Raw genomic sequence first — 18,334 nt, 5'->3', positions numbered from 1 at the left:
ACAGTACGCTCCCACGAAAGGTGTCCTTACACAAGAGACCAAACCTGCATATCAGGAAAACCCTCTACTCTATCTGAAAGGACCGGGTGAGTCTAGAGGGAGAGGACGTCTGAGATATATACCTAAGTGAATAAACCGAGCTGCAGAAAACATATAGTATGGCCTTATTTTTCAATAAAGCATATATACACACACATAGACATAGATTTCTCATATACGTGTATGTATGTGTTTATTTATATGACATAGGCATAAAGGTCATGAAATATATACTCCACATTGTCAGCAGTTTTTACTCTCAGGAAAAAAGGGGAAGGGAAGTAGGGGACTTTCGGTACCACAACAGATCTCTTTTCAGAATTTCAGTTAAGTATACTTGGAATTTAAAAGTTTATTTAAGTCCAAAGTAAAATGGACGAGGACTCCACAAGACAGAATGCTATACTAGTCATTAAAAATCATGCCAGGGGAGATAGAATATTGTAGAAAAATGTGTAATAAGCCGAATGGAAAATGGAGGTCTCCACACAGTATACAGGCACACATTGCTCGCTGGTTTTCATGACAGAGGTAATACACACTGATGAAAAGAACAGAAAATAGATGTTAATGTGTTAATTATTATCTCTGAGTACTGGCACCAGGATAGATCCTTTTGACCCTTTTTTCAGACATTTATATTAAATACACACTATTTTTCATCTGAAAAATGCATTTTTAGATGTCTAGTACCACACATTGGAAAATTACATGAGTACTTACAGAAATAAATAACTAGGAGACACCGCAGCAGCGTCACAAAGTGTAGAAAGGGCGATCCTGAATAACACCGCGCAGTTACATAAGGACCCACAAAGTGAGAGCACCTGCTGTAACAGGGCGTGGCCCCCTTCCATTTGTCAGATGTGTCTTCAGGGCTGAGGCAGTTCTGAGCACGGCCAGTGTCAGTGCTGGTGTCTGGATGGATGCCACTGGAGGTGAGGGCACCTGCAAGCCGAGAGGAAGAACAGAAATCATCCTCTGCTTTTTCTGTCTTCTTTCTTTGTTACTTTTAAAGAGAGGCGGAAATAAGATAAACTGGATCTTTCCTACTGAAATTTCAGTAATGAAACCATTTTTAAAGTGATCACAACTTATATTCTGCCTATGACTGTCTTTTCAACAAAGCATCATATTTATAAAATGTTAATTAACTCAGTTAATTAACTCCCTGTTGAAACATTCTAGTAAAGAGCATGAACTGCAGTATGTAAAAGAACCACACCTGCAGTGACTAGCTCAGCTGTCTTGACGGCAGTGCAGTCAGCCCCCACCATCCCGTGGCCCTGAGCTCCTGATGCTGGTAAGAGAGCGCGCTGCTGCCTCAGATGGAAAGAAAAGGTGAAAGCATTTTCTGAAATCTACAGCACTGACAAAGCATAACTGATAAATCCCAGGCTCCTTTGAGGCTGTCATTTTCCGTTTCTGGCCAACACCCGTCAATGAGCAGAACCACCCCATTCCCGAGTCATGGGACTCACGTGGGCAGAAGTTTTGGAGAAATTTCCAGGTATAGAATGTAAACCAAATATACATAAAACTCTGAAAAAGAAAAGATGCAATAATCTGATTTTGGAAGACACTAAAATATTCTCCTAAGCCTTAATACTTGGAAAGGCTGGGCTTCTACTAAGCCACTTATTTATTTCACAGCCAATGAGCATCTCCCACAAACCCTGTTTCCCTGTGTCTGCTGGGAGCTTCAGGCACATTGATGTTGTCTATCTTATAAGTCACAAGGCAGAGGCGTGTGTCTCACGCTTGCAACTCTCACACAGGCTCAACTCCTAGCCTCACTGTATGAACTTGGCCCCATTTTCTCACCTGTTTATTTGGTATCTGTTCTTCTGTAAGCTGCCTGAAATGCTTATTGAAACAAGTCAGAAGAATGAGTGGGTAGAGAAATGGACAGATGGACAGGTGAGAGATGGGCAGAAAAACAGAGAGTCTCCAAGAGAAGGGGAGCAATCAAAATTACCTATGCAAAACCCTCTTCTAGTCAGGGAAGGAAACCACCACGGAGAAGTGTGAAGAGGCAGGTTGCTTAGGACTGTTTCCTGGATTCCATGAAAAGTCACACCAAGAGATGAGAGGGTAGAACTATAAATAATAAAAGAAAAAATTCATGCATGTTTGAAAAATATATCTACATTATGTACTTTCTAAAGAATAGAGTCAAATCAGCAAGGCCCAATAACACAATCCTTGGGTATTTACAGAAGTGAGAATCCCATCTCCAATCTGCAAGGCATCCCTTTGGAGCACTGAGAGTCTACACGGTGCGGTCATAAAGCCATCACCGCAAAAGCGATGCTATCCTGCACTTACGAGGAAAGAGCCGCTGTGCTCGGTCTGCCTACACGTGTCTTTTACACCCCTCAGCACCTCTACGGGGGAGGGACGCCTAGTGAGCCCCATCTCTGCAGGACAGAAAACAAGTCCAAGAGAGGCTAAGCTGACCTATCAATTCTCCATCTCACAGGACTTGTCACTCCAGACCAGGACTCGAACTCGGACCCACGTTTGTAACCACAGTACTACCGTATTTTATGTGCTTTTTGTGTGTATAATACATTTGTTTCTGGCATGAAAGGGTATTTAATAAATGATCGGTTGTCTTGTCTATCTCATTAGCTCACAATCTTTATATTTTTGAATTGTACTCTTCCCATGGAGAAAGGAACGGAAAGAGCGGGGATCAGAATGAGGTGGGGCTCCATTCTTTATCTGTTGCCTCATCTCATCGAAGTCCCCAAACAAGGAGATAGAGCAAATGTTCTCGTCATCATTTAAAGAGAGGGCTCCAGTGATGGTGACTTACTCAACTCCAAAACCAAGTCTGGGGGAAGGACACATGCAGCAAGGAGAGCAGTATCACTTGTAGGAAGGCGAAAAGAGCTCAGGGGATGGCTCAATGGGTCAGCCTGATTTCATTTCAATCGATAATACAATAACACACTCTAAAAAATCTAGCATGCAATGGATTTGCTCTTTCTTGACATCTAGCAAGTTTCCACATCTCACATGTAACATTATCACGAACTAGTGAAAGGAAGAGTCCACAGACAAGGAAAATCAATGCCACAGGCAGGCTGAAACACAGGCTGGAGGAAAGGAAGGGAAAGGGCATAGTTAAGAAGAGGCGAAATTCTGGGAAAAAGACATCATCACAAGGACTCTCAAGCATCATCCAGCAATCATATAATCATTCTTTCAAGGGAGAGTTACTTAGGTCCTATTTTGTGCAACATTGTACAGTGGGCGAAGCAAGAGCACAGCGTCCATGGTGGCAGCAAGTTGCGGAGCTCCAATACACTTCTGATCCCGGTACCTTGCACACTTGTCCTCAGTATAAAGGCAAAATATATAGTAAAATAATCCAATGTAAACTCTATGCAATGCTGAAAAAAATTAAAGAATACCTAAATACCTGGACAGACACACCACGCACATTCCTGAATCAAATGACAGCATTCTTGGGATGGCAGTGCTCCCCAGAGCGATCCATATATTCAACGTGGACTCGATCACAATCCCAGTGGGTTCCTCTGCAGAAACTGACTATCTGCTGCTACAATTCATATGAGAATTCGAAGATCTCAGTAACCAAACCGTACTTGAAATAGAAGAAGAGTTTGAGAGGACTTGTAATTCTCAATTTCAAACCTTACAACTGTATCTCCAGGTGAGATTAGAGGCCATTTTTAAGTTATAATTGTGTTTATCCTTATTTTCTAAATTCTGTACAACGAATATACCTGTTAGAATAAGAAATTTAAAAAGTAAAGTATCTTTTAAAACATGCAAACCGATTCATTCATTGGGAAAAAAATATTTTGACTATAAAGAAGTTAACAAATATCTAGTGAAAAAGGACTATTTAAAAACAGGAGTGCATTTACATTTTTTGTAAATTGGAAACTGAAAAGCACAAACACATCAAGTTTCTAGGGAGAGTGTTGCAACATATTAATTGTTATTTCCAAAATTCTAATTGAACAATGAAAACTCAAGAAAGAGAAAATCTTGATTGACAGCCAACTGCAAACACATGGAGAGCAAAGGCCTAGAAATCACAGTTCCTTTAACTCTGCTACTAACTCAATAGGAGAGGAAATTCCTCACAGAGGGGACAGTGGAATCCCATGCATAAGACAGGATACACAGTACAAACTGCACTAGAATTGGGGGTGATTTCCATAGAAGAATTCTAAAGTTACAACATTGCTGAAAAACTATAAATACACTGACAGACAGATTAAAACACACAGTCATATATATTATATAGAAACATATGAAGTCTGCTCCCATGTTGCATAGAAATACAAACATATTTGTTCATTTATGGGCACTGATTACTTTATCCCAGGTAGAATATTTCAACTAAAATAGATAATCAATAATACACTCCTCTTGTCAAAACTAGTTGATAAGTTACTCTGCTATGTATGCATAATGTGTCTAAGATAGATTTAAAATTAGTGAAAAAGATTTTTGTATGGTTTCTTGAACCCTTCTCAAAACACCAAGCTTAATTTTAAAATAGATCTGAGCAGTATTTCTATATGATCTTTTCCCTTGTGAAATGAACAACACAGTCTGTTGTCAAAATTCTTTCCTTACAATGATTCACGAGCACCGTATACTCACAAAACTGCTGGACAGCAAGGCACTATCCAGACACTGTGACAAATCAAATGAAACACAAGGAAGACAGTGACCCTATTCTGCAGGGCTTATAATCTGTTCCAACACCGGGTTTTTATTTGATTTGTTTGATTGGTTAGAAAAATAAAATCACTCAAGTACATTCTTCTTTGAGCATTATGTAAATCATGACTCTCTTTTTAGTGTCATGAGCAGGAAAGACTTGAGTATGAATTGATTAGAACAACTAGGCACAATCATCACTGGAGCCTGTGTAATAAATAAGTACATGAGATCTAAAATAAACCTACACAGATCTCTGCAAGGAAAATGAAGAGGTGAGTTCCCCAATGAGAAAACAAACAATCAAGAAATCAAAAAAGGAAAACTTTTTCATTAATGATTCCAGGCAGTAGTGGAGCATGGTGGTGAAGATCACAAATGCTGGGGACAAACATGAGGGTCTGAAATCCCACAGCACTGGGTAGCTGTGACACTGATATTTCAGTGAAATTTTCTGCACCTCAGTCTCCTATCCATAGACTGGGGACAACAACCGCACCCATCTCCTAGAACGGTCTTAAGAATTAAGTTATTTTTTATATAAAAGTTTAAATAAAATACCTCAGATTTTAAATATTACCCCAAAAGCTCAAGGAACAAAGAAAACAGTGATAAATTGGAGTTCATCAAATGTTAAAAATTTGCTTCAAAGGACACCATCCAGAAGGTGAAAAAACAACAGAGAGGAGAAAATTTTTTCAAATTATTTATCTGATTAAGTATTTGTATCTTCAAATAAAAGAAAAAACTCCTACAACTCAACAAGAAAAAGAGAACTCAATTAAAATGTGTATAAAGTATCTGAAAATGTATTTTTCAAAGAAAATATACAAATGGCCAATAAGCACAATCAAACGATGTTCAATATCATTAGCTGTAAAAGAAATCAAGTCAAAACCACTAGGAGAAACCACTTCACACTTACTACAATAGGTTATAATAAAAAAAATGTGTAACAAGCACTAATGAAGACACAGAGGAAGCGGAGCGAGCAGCCCTTGCTGGTGAGGATGTAACACAGTGTGGCCACTTTAGAAAACAGCCTGGCAGGTCCTCAGAGAGTTGAACATTTGGTTTATGAATGACCCAGCATTTCTGCTCTCTGGTCACACAAGTAAGAGAACTGAAAACAAATGTCCACATAAAAATTCCTACAGGAGTATTCACGGCGCCATTACTCTTCACAAACAAAAAGCAGAAACAACACAAACGACTATCACCTGATGAATGGGTAAACAGTAGGGCCCAGATATACAGTAGAATATAATTCAGCAATAGCAAAGCATAGAGTACTGACCCAGGCCACAACCTGGAAAAACATTGAAAAAGTTACTCAGTGTGAAAGAAGTCAGTCACAATAGACAGTTCCATTTACATGAAATAACTTGTTTTACATGAAATGTCCAGCACAGGCAAATCCATAGAGAGAGAACAATGGCTGCCTGGGGCTGGGGGAGGATGAGGAAGATGGGAATGACTGCTTGTGCATACAGGGCTTCCTGTTGGGGGATGAAAATATTCTAAGATTGACTGCGATGCACAATTCTGGGCTTTGAGTAAAAGCCGCTGCACATTTTACTGGGTGAATTGTATTAAAACTGTTAAGGACAAAAGCACCTAGGGCCAGAACCTTCAAATAGTAAATGCAAATTGCTAACTTTTATTACAGGAAGAAGAAACTGCCCTCAGCATGAAAGCAGGAGATCGGCAAATATGGGTTAACAGAATTGGACAAGAGCATTTCACTTGAAAGAGTTGCTGAGTGTACACGAAATATTCAGAAATAGGAAAATCAGCTTGACATCACGAAGAAGCATTCTGCTTCAAATGCAGATCAAGGATTCGGCAAGCCCAGCTGCTAGAAATAACCAGAGAAGAAACCTGGTTCTTACAACAAGCACCAGAGCCAACAAGGAAATGGTGGTGAGGAAAGCAGGCAGCCAAAAATCTGGAACAGTTTGCTACAAATAATTTCTCCACTGAAAATTCAAAAATAAAATGAAAGTGATGCAATGCTGAGCTGGCCTCACGTTAAAGGGCTTCCTCTGCTGCTCGACAGTTCTGTAACCCCGAATGAGAGACTCAGGAGAATCAGCATGGCTCCTGGCAGTCCCCAAGTGACTGCCCACCAGCACGTTTACCACCATCACATCTGCCAGGGTTGTATTGCAGAGAAGAGACCAACTTCTAAAAGGCACAGGAAATGTTTACCAGGGAAGAAAAGGCTGCTGTCAGTCCTGGGACAGAGGCAGTGTGAGCAGAGGCCAGAAGGCTGCAGGTGAACTGGAGCAGACCTGGGGCAGGAAGGGACCACGGAAGAGCAGATCTCAATTTTCTACTCTCTCTCCCTCGGGTAGGAGAGATAAAGCCTGCATCCTTCTCACCTGGAACTGTGGGTTCTGGCTGGCAGAAGTCTTACGTACAGGGAATGAATACTCAAGACTCTGTGGAAAAAGTCACGAAAGAGAGAGGGCGTAGGGACCCAACTCCATGAGCCTCTCAAATGCTCCCATATTTATTGTGTATAATCAAAGGAAAACGTCATTAACAGTTGTGTGATAGTAAGCAGGAACTTGGGGAAAGAAGGATGAGACAGAGATTGTAGAATCCACCATGAGTACAAAGGCTTAGTGTATCTTTAGGTAAGTCATGGGTGAGGGGAATAAGATACATTCTTTAGACATGTGAATTACAAAGCAGACCACCAGACCAGCTAGGTCCTTGCTTGGGGGATAATAGAGTATCTAACTGCACACAAGCCCAGCCTTTATAGCTGTGGGCCTGGGTCATTGCTTTGCGATGAGCAGAGTGCTATCTAAAACATCATCTACGCAAGCAAAGCATTATCTCTGCTTTTTAAGGCAAGGAGACAGGAGTGAGGATGCACAGGCACTTGCTTGCAAAGCAGTTACTAAGCATACATTTTCTTCTTAAATTTGACAGGCGGCTGGGGTCTGTTACAATTTGTTAACCCAATCATGGGCTCCCACATGGAACCATTATGGAGGACACCCTAAGGTGACAAATCCTGGCTCTAGGTCTTTTCCTGCCAGCTTCAGCCACTCTAGCAGAGTCTAGGCACATTCCTGAATAATGATCATACAGAACCACCCACACTGTTAACTCCTGGTGCTTGAAACTTAATTTTAGCTCTACACAACTTAACGTAGAAAAGTTTCAGAAATAAAAGATATTATATTTACTTTATATCTCATCATAGGACTGATTTTTCTGATTGCTCTAAGCTGCTTCTTCTTGGTAAAGCACCTAATTCTGCAGGTGAATTCAGTACTTTCTTTGGGCATAACTAGCCAGTTTGGGCTCGCTAACTTCTATTGGTCAAATACCGATACACTTAATTGATTTCATTGTTCATCAATTTCAGCTGGGAGCAGAGGGAGTGTCACTCTGTTCCTCAGCCCAACCTCAACTCTTTATCATCAGCAACTCAGGACTCCGGAAACCAAAAAAAGCTTTTGTTTCCCTTCTACAGTTTCAACAAACCCAACAGGATACATAAGCCTGGAGAAAGAATTCAACACAAATGTTAAAACAAAAATCAATAAACCTGAAGCAACTCCATCTCCGAATCATGATACACAATGACATGAGATTAAGTGTGTCAGGCCCAAAGCATGGGTGAGCCTGACCACCTGATTTCTATTCTTCAAAGGAAGGAAAGTCTTCCTATTTTTTATTATCACTCTGTCATTGTTTCTGATTAAGCCAAAAACTAGTGTATGAAATAATTAAGCATTGAAATAACAGATTTTTGTTGTATCAATTACAGAAGGCATTCAGAGGTGTTAGGAAAAACCACCTCTGTAAAAAATGCAAAATTTCTTCCACTGTGAAGAACACGTATACAAAATGCAACAGAGAATTCAAGCTCTTGTGGAGAGGAGCAAAAGCCACAGAATCAAAGCAAAGTCATTACTATGAGTCAACTCAAAATTCACTGGACAATCATGTTCAATGCATTCAATGAAATTTAAAGGCATACTGCAAACCATACACTTAATGATCTGCAGGCTAGAGGAAGAATTTCTCTCTTTAACAGACAAGAGTAATCAATAGGGTGCCCCACCAAACAAGGACCAAAGAACAATCAGGTTTTTAACAGTTATGATAAATCAGCATTTTCTAAAGATCAAAATCCAGAAATTTTAAACATTCATTCACATCACAATGAAACAAGCACTTAAAAAAAAAAAAGAAAATAAGCACATAGAACATGTACATAGATCAATGAGAATTTCTTGAGACGCTGGAAGAAACAGGCTATAGTCTTTTACTTGAGAAATAAAACTACTTTTAAAGATAAATGCTAAAACACATTTCATCATTCATGTTGCCTTGAAAAATCTGAGGCACTTGTATCTGATTAGAAAAGCAATTCTGAGTAATAGTGTGTTACAATTCAGAGCCAGTTTGCTTTAGAAGAAAAGAGAAAAGAAAAGCTACAGTTTCTCATATACTGCACAAAGTGTGAAGTGTCTCCCTGCCTCTTTCTCCTCCTGTTTTCTAAGCTCATGCTTCCCAACCCTTCTGAAACAAGTATGAGAACCTCTTATTCCCGCCAATATGCCAAATGACAAAAGAAAATCAATTTATTTGTGTAAGTATATGCTTAAACCTTGAACTGGAAGAGAAAGATATCAGAAGTCTATATGGAACTTATTTCTACATTCCTGAAATCACACACACAAACGTTCACACAGACACAGACACAGACACATACCCCCTGGATTACTGGGAAATTCACAAACTTAGGATTTCCATCTTCTAGAAGATAACTTTGTAGTTAGTTTAAAATACAAAACTGTCAGCTTTGGAAAGCCTTGATCACCTGCTAAACCATCCAAATATCAAAGAGACCCAATTAGCCTTCTCGGTAGAATGTAATTTCCCATGATGGCAAAACATACCCTAAAAAGTCCTGGATCTAAGTCTCGTGTTTATCACTAGCTATGATCGTTTTTAAGCACATTAACAGATTCAGAAACGTATGTCTCAACAGCATTTATTCTTATTGAAATAGTATACGTGTTCATTTGCCTATACAGAGACCAGGTCCCATCATGGAGTTTAAGAGCTATTTTGTGTATTGCAATATTTATTTTTAAGTGCAGAAAAGGAGGGTGGGTATTACTCAGTTGTAGAGCACCTGCATAGCATGCACAATGTCCTGGCTTCAGTCCCCAGTACCTCAAAAAAAAATAAATAAAATAAGGGCATATTTAAAAATGAGTAAAGTTATAAAAAAAATGCAGACTAAAAACCACTGCAATCTAGGAGACACAATTACAATAAAAAAAAAACAAGAGTTTCTGTCAATTGTTGGCTATTTGCCAATCGCAGAGACAACCAGAAATCACACCTGATAACCATCACGTGTGATTCTCAGCAACCCTACTAAGTAGACACGGATGAGAAACCAGGCTCTGCAGATGAGGAGACGGAGCTCAGAGGAGCCGGGGACGCTGACCATCCTGCTTCCCGTGACACCACATCAGCCCAGGTCAAGCGCTGACGGAGCTGCAATGAGGGGACACCCAGCTGCATGGAACCTTGGGGCACTGGGGAGTCCCAGAAAACACTAAAAACTGTTCAGTGAAAAACCAGCTCAAATATAATACACTGTGCCACATTCTTTAAACAGGGAACATGAGTGAGACCTTTTTGATGCCTCCGTGTCCTTTTTGCCATCGTCAGTTACTTGCCCTCACAGCGTGACCAGTGATGAACTGGACCCCATATGAAGCGCACTCAGATGGCAGAGCATTTGAAGCTGGTTTATGAAGTTTGTAAGACTCTGTCTGTGCCTCACACTGGCGGTCATCCATCACTTCTCACCGGTGTGGACGTACCACCTGAAATCACTCCTTTCTGCTTTTTAAAATCCCTTCATCTACTCCAGACTTTTCAACAGCAAAGAAGCAGCTAAACCACAGACAGTGGACAGCTTTTCACCAAATTTCTTGAACAGCCCATCGGACTACCTGGAAGCCCTTTACTTTTATTAAACCCACTTCCAGGTACTTCATCATTTTCTGATTGGTGGACTTGGCCTCTGACTGAGCTACTCAGAGAGCTCCCAGCCTCACATCCGTGAGAGGACCCTGCTGTTGGGAGAAATCAGTGAGAAAGGCGTACATCCCCCAGTCATGTCTGCATGGCTAGAAGTGCCACAACGTGCTAAAAATTTATACCATCATAACCCCTGGGCTCCCATGGACTGGTTTCACATTAACCAAACTCATGAGACACTGATGCAAGAAAACCAGAAATTTAACTTATTAATGTAACAGAACCAGCTATGAACCAGACTGCAATATCAGAGTTCAACCATGAGTATATGTTCTCCTCCACGGCCCAAACACGGGCAGGCAGTCACATGGCAAGTGTGGACAGAAGCAGAGCAGGAAGGATTTCTAGATGAATTCAATGGACTAAATTTCTGTTATACCAACAGATCTGCTGCCTGGAAAACAATTAATTCTAATCACGGTGCACTCTTCGTGGACAGTTGCAGAGACACGACTGTGAGCACCTGTGTAACTCTACTTTCCCTGTCCTTTCTGGGCTAATTGATGCACAGACGTACAGAAATCGAGGGATGCAGATACATCTAAACACCCAAAGCCCATTCTGGGAGCCACAATACCATACAGCCAGGGTTAAAATACTTGCTCTGCCACTTACTAGTTCTGTGACCTTGGTCAACTTACCCTCTGTGTGCCTCAATTTCCACACTGTAAAACTGGGATAACAATCAAACCTTCCTTACTCGCTTGTTGAGAAGATTGAAGGATTCATTTCTGTAAAACGCTCAGAAAAGAATGTAGCACATTTTGGGTGCTCAACAAATGTCAAATTAATATTACAGTGGTTTACAAGTCTCCTTCCTAATCATCTTCTGTGTTTCCTGGCTAGACTAATACCCAAAGGATATTCTTATTTCTCCTTTTATAAACTCATGGGATGCACCCTTCTGTTCCATCCCACCACCTGTTTAAACTGATGGAAGGGATACCTCCTCCCCACTCCTCTGGGCCATGCAGAGTGCTACTCCCTTCACAGCCCTGACGCCTGGCCCACAGCTAGCCCTCCTCACATTAACAGATTGAGTTGTGATTCCAGGGAGACAAGCAGGGCATGTGAAACCCTTCCTTTCCCTCCAGTGTTGACTACTCTAGGGAAGCACCCTGGATGCTCAGCTGCATTGCAGAACAGCCCTGTGCATGATGGGGCACATTCTCTCAAGGGAAGGCTTGCTGTGGCCCAGAGATACCTGGGACAGGGTGAGTCTCTACTTCTGGGACACAGTATCATGACACTCATTTATCCACAGCCCTGAAGTTCATGGAGAACGTGGCTTCATCAGTAACAAAGAAGACATTTATCACCTGCCTACTCTTTTGTGTCATCTCTCAGTTGGCTGCTGGAGACAACATGTGTATAAGTATTGGTTCCCCTTAGGCCCCAACATATATGAAGTAACAAAAATTTCTGTGGCTTAACGTTGGTCCAGGGCGACTGTGTAACAGTTCTGACTCTGCTGATGCTAAATTATGGGTGTAGGAATTATGGAACCTCCTCAAATATCTTTCATCATAAAATCAGCTTTTCTTATTTTCTTGTTTCTTTGTAATTACCAAAGACTATAAAATGATGGCTGCACACAAAACAGCAGCTAAAGTTTATGAGCTCTCTTGACATACCCACTGTGGTAAACACGTTACATAATTACTAATTCTCACAATTCTACAAAGCAGATATGAGTGTCCCCTTCTCACAGACGAGGGGAAAACTCAGAACGAGCTGACTCAGGATAACGTGGTTCAGTGTCAGAACGTGCAGGCAAACCCAAGTCAAGAAACTACACCCCATCATATATGTACCAAATCAACTCCCACCAATTAACACACAGCGGCGGGGTCAATACTCAGGGAACTCAACACACGTTTCAGCTTTATGGTGCTCCAGAGGCAGCTTCTAGCTGTTTTAAAATATCCCGTCTCACTGGTTTCTAACACTAGAAGAAAAGCCCGATTTTGCCATTGTTTGCACAGCAAGTCTGAAATGTTCACAGCGAGATAAAAGAATAAAACTATGATATAAGCAGAAAAAATTTTCCAGGTAGAAAGACATAATGGACGTTGTGCTATTCTGAAGCATTAAGCAAAGGAATCAAAATAAAATCACATTGTTTAAGCCTTATTTTACAAACAGAAAAATTAAGACTGTAAAAAGTTGCAACAGCGCCACCTATGGCTAAAAAGACCTTCCAGGTTGCCGGGAAACATGCAACACAAAAATTGACTGTAAGATGAGAAACGAGAATCAGATAACTAGAAGCTTATGTAGCATATACTGCACTTTGCTTCGGGGGGATGGAGGGGTATTCAGTATTTAATCTGATATTGCTAATACTCCTAAATATAAACAAAAGACATAGGCTCATGGAAGCTCATCTTAGAAGAGGAAAGAATCCAGTCCAGCCACTTCATTTTACACCAGGGGAGACTGAGACCTGAGATCTGTCCTCCTGGCAATCAGCAGCAAAGCTCTCCTAGGTCTCATGTCTTGCACTGTAGTAAAAACCAACAGAACTGTACTACGCCTATATTCATAAAAGTCACGTCTGTATTTTTCCAACAGTAGGTAATCTAAGTATCTTGCAAAATACTTCTCAAAGAGCCAGGAAATCATAGAAGGGTATTGAAATACAAAAACATTTATTTACATATTAAAACAGCATGAGCTTTATTCTCTCTATTAAAAAAGTGACATGTCAAATCAAAATTTTGAAATTTTAAAACCTGAAAAGAGTGCAGAAAAAAATCAAAATTTTCTTTAGTCACAAAAGAGAGGAGCTTATTCCCTGATAATAATCAATGTGGATTTTTCTAAACTTAATGGTTCTGGTCAGAATCCCGAGAAATTAAATGTCTGATGGATGGTTACACGGCAACATGAATTCTGAGCTGTAACAATACACATTCTGTGTAAATAATCTTCAAGGTCGTCTGCTTAAGGCAATTTAAGTAGTCCCTGTCTCACTAGAATGACACAGATTTCATTAAAGCTTCATACTGCACTTAAAAAAAAAATCCTAGTTACTTTAAGCCATATTAATGTATATCATATATATACATATTGAATATGCATCAGAAATAAGCTACCCTTTTTAGTATTCAGAGTTGATACTTCTAAACTATCAGTCACTGTGACAGCACATTTTTATTAAGCACCTCTACGGTGCTTTGTATACAAGGCGTCCAGCTCTCACAGTCAGACAAGGTAAACCATATTACTCAAATTTCACAAATGACGAAATATACTTAAGCCATGTAAACAACTAAGATATTCATCATCAGGAAAGAAAAGAGTAAGGATTTTACTTACAATACTCACTGACAAAGTTTTCTTTCATACTAAGACTACATAAAACAAATTCAGTGTTTGGAAATTTTTCAGTAAATAAGCACCACTAGAAAAAACAAGTAACATCATTAGCAACAGTTGGACTTTCAAAGACCACTTCTCTCTTGCACAATAATTATTTTAAATGTTTTGTTTTTAGTTCTCACAAAGCACTAAATTAAAAAAATATTACCTTTAAAGTCATTACCTGAGAATAAAACATTTGTGAAAATGTACAATTTTAATTTATGCCACTCTGCCTCTCATTCTCACTGGTGTCTCTCCTTTGAAGACCTCATCAGGCTGAGATAGCTAAAATCGGTCATTTATGGGCTCACAGGAGTTCGGGAAAACACTCAACGGGAAGCTGATTAGAGGAGCAATTGAGAATTCATCCTGTGCAGCCTGGATTCCAGCATCGAGCTAGCCACCGCCAGCTGCGTGTGATTTGGGGCAAGCTGACCCATCTCTCAATCCCTCAGCTACAAAAAAGGAGACACTGATACCTACAATCAAACACTTGCTATGAAGTAAAACATGAGCAAAGCATTTTAGCCTCAGTTAGGAGTCCACTCACAGCGAGTTTGGTCATTATGATGATGAGGATGGCTGTTAACAAATTAAGCTCGACCAAACAGGAGAAATCACCTTAAAGGAGAAACATTCTAAGTCCATGAGCATTTCCTTTTGGATGGACTGCAGAATATTCTATAGATTTTTTTTAATAAACCAAATTTTGTCCATTAATTGTAGATTTACAGGTTCATGGACAAGTCTCCAGAAAAATAATTAGAGGCCTCTAACCTCTGAAAATTAAGATGTAAATTTTAAAAAAAATCAGGGAAGAGATTATACCTCATTTGGGAGAGTATGTACTTAGCATGCATGAGGCCCTCAGTTCAGTCCCCAGTAACTCCATCTAAAAACTTTGTTTTTTAAGAAATAGAGAATTAAAGCAAAAGGATGGAGGAATACGGAAATTTTTAGAGACTCATCTCAGATTTAAGATGGGGAAGAAACCATCCAATTCTCAGAAGAAATCTTGAGGACTATGTAAACTGGATCTGAGATGTCTAGTCTTTTAACATTATTCATGAAATCATATTACCAAGTCTTAAAACTACCTGATAACCCACAGTGGTGATACTGATCATAACAGCTACCATCACGTATCGAGCTCCGGCTAGGACTGCTCTGTTCTGACATCTCTGCCCCTAAGGCCTCACCAGGCGGAGAGCACTAAATTCGGTCATTTATGAGCATCTCGTGTAAGTCCTCCATTTGTGCTTCTCACTCTCCCCTCACCAGCTCCTCTGAGGGAAGCACTGTTATCATCTTCCCCACCCGCAGATAAGGCCACTGAGGCACAGACACTAAACCCGTTCCAGGCCACATTGGAATTAAAGGACGTCTGTATTTCTGCTGTTTTGCTTTTGACAAAGGAATCTGAGATATCAATTCAAAGCAGACTGTTAAATAATCAAGTCTGTCAGGTCTTCACCTCAAAGAGCAGATACTATAAATTCCTGTTGTAGGATGAGGCTGCCGCCACAAACTGACTCAGCTTGAAATTAATATCCAAGATGAAGCAGCGGATACACGTAAATATTCACGATTGTCAAGTCTGCCCACGGGTCTGGGCCCTTCACTGCCTGAAAGGGGGTGAAATCCCCACCCGTGTCTGGGAGGGAAGCGCGGCTCTTCCCGGGCTCACCCAGGCTTCATAGGCTATTTACCCCCACAGACTAGCCTCAACGGTTAAAAGCTCTCAAGATTTTTACACCAGGCAAAACTGAAAGACATTTCTGCAGATGGAGCAATTTCTCAGGCTTAAATTTTTTTGCCTACACTCAGCCAGAGGGAGAAAAGAAACAGGACTCTACAAAGTCTCTGACCCTCACCACTCACAGGAGTAGAATGACCACAGCAGAAGATGGCCCTTCACATTGCAGGATGTGAACAAAATAAAGATGACCCAACAACAGGCACTCCCAGACACAGCGCTCAGCAGTCTTCTGCACACTCACGGTTGTGCAGCCCTCAACACCTTCTATTTCCAGAACACTTCATCAGCCCAAAAGAATCCCCCTATCACTAGCATTCACCCCGTAATCCCCCTCCACCCAGCCCCTTCCAACCATCACCTGCTCTCTGCCTCTGCATGTGCCTTTTCTGGGCATTTCAGATCACTGAAATCAACAATATGTGGCCGTTTGTGTCTGCTTCCTTTCAATTAACATGCTGTTAGCAAGGCTTGTATATTTTGAAGTGGCATCAGCATCTCTTTATTTATTTTTTTTTTGGAAACGTTAAAGATTATTAGAAGGTGGTAAGTACTATCAAAAAGAGTAGAATGGAGCATAAGTGATTGGGTTTCAAAGGGAAAAGTGTGGGTTGAACAGTCAGGGTGGACTTCCCAAAACAGGTGGCCTTTTTCATTTTCCTCTTTTTTTTTTCTTTTTTATTCACTCTTACGTGTGAATAATGTTCCACTACATGGAGATACTACATTCTGTTCATCCATTCAGCAGCTATGTATGGACGAGGTCCAGAAGAATGAGTGTAAGGGATGACTAGCATGGATGGCACTTAAGCAAAGGGCAAAATGTGCTTTCAAAAAAAAGCCAACAAACAGAGGCACAAGGAAATTCAGTGCGTTTCTGAGCAAAGTGCTTGCTTGCTTCGGCAGGACTACCGTGCAGGGCTGGGGCGGATATTGGCAGGAATCACGGTGAGGGAGTCACCTGAGAAGACACCCGACTGCAAGCAGCTCAGGCAATCCTCCTCCCTCATCCTGTATTGTTAGAGCAATGTTTCTAGCTTACTCTTATTTCAATTAATAGCATTTAACTGCACGTCTGATCATCACCATCAGACCACATTACCTCCAAGTCACAGAAAATCATTCACTGACCGGAGCAGCACCAGGACATAATGGTGATGGATTAGGGAGTCCTGCAGCATTCCAGCCTGCAGGCACAAACCCCACATGTGCCCTGGTGATGTCCAGAAAATAAAATACATGGAAATATCTCACTGCTGGAACACGACATCTGCCCTCAAATTGCCCGAAAATCATCCTGGCAAAGCACTACTCAACCTTCTCAGTACAAAAAAAAAAAAAAGCTAAGAAGGCAAATTTAGGCTCTTCCATTGAAAACCAGCAACCATCACTGCCAGTATCTGAGCTGGAATGCTCCTGACTTTGAAAACCACTGCGCAGTTACTTTTCAAACGTGAAACTTATATATATATATACCACATAGATGATATTGCAGTAGGATTTTTCTTTTCAAAATTTCCAGTTGCAACATTAGCACAAGAAAGTTTATGTTTAGGCTTTAAAAAAAATCAATTATCCTCCATTTTCTTAATTTTGAACTTATTATTATTTTATAAATGGAGCTATGGTGCGTATTTAAAACCTTTTGATTTCTGAAAACAAGACCTTTATGACCTCACTATTTCAGAGCAAACTTTAACGATTCTTTGAGAGGTGGGGCCTGGGGCGCTCACTAACAGCTCTTTAAATACTGACAAGGATGTGCTATTAAGTAATGCAAAGGCTCTAACTCCACATTAGCTCAGAAAGCAAAGAAACCACACCAAAGACTTCCTTAAATATTTTATATATTCCTATTCTTTTGAATATTAAAGCTCTTAAAACATATGATTTTTTTTTGAAAAAGACAACAGCTGTAATAATTTTCCTCTCACCAAGAAAGCAATCTTTATCAGGAATAAAAACCCCTATGGAAATCGAAATGACAGGACGTTTCTAACTAAGTGAACATCCAGATCTGAACACAAACCTAAATCCTATCAGATCTCACTCGAAGGAGCTCTACAAAGGCCTGGGCAACCCTGGAGATTAGCTCTTTTGTTCCAAATGTTGGCTGAGCTAAGATCATCACACTAGGCAGGGAAGGAGAGAAGAGGAATGTCCACCTGGCAGCCTCCATCAGTTTTCTTCCAGCAACAAGGTGCCTCTAGGGCAGCCCCGCTAACAAGTCCCCCATAAGGAAAGCCGGCATCCACACTGCCCCTGCCGTCCCCAAGTAGCCCTGAAGCCCATATCCCAGCCTGTGAATTGTCTTCAAATGATCCCCCATTTGGTGGCATCCTCCACCTCTTTCCCGCTACACACACACACAAA

The 18,334-nt window shown here is 40.6% G+C and overlaps 1 protein-coding gene across 1 annotated transcript in view; it reads right to left on the bottom strand.

Moving 5' to 3' along the window:
* The window catches only part of LOC140694222 (uncharacterized), a 151,923-nt gene that overhangs the window by 60,875 nt on the left and 72,714 nt on the right, over positions 1-18,334 (bottom strand). The window contains exon 15 of the mRNA XM_072957591.1: positions 867-987. Within this exon, the coding sequence (XP_072813692.1) occupies positions 867-987 (121 nt within the window). The remainder of the gene's footprint in view (positions 1-866; positions 988-18,334) is intronic.

Source organism: Vicugna pacos, unplaced genomic scaffold (assembly GCF_048564905.1).
Source record: "Vicugna pacos unplaced genomic scaffold, VicPac4 scaffold_20, whole genome shotgun sequence".
NCBI lineage: Eukaryota > Metazoa > Chordata > Mammalia > Artiodactyla > Camelidae > Vicugna > Vicugna pacos.
This window is presented reverse-complemented; position numbering and strand designations above follow the sequence as displayed.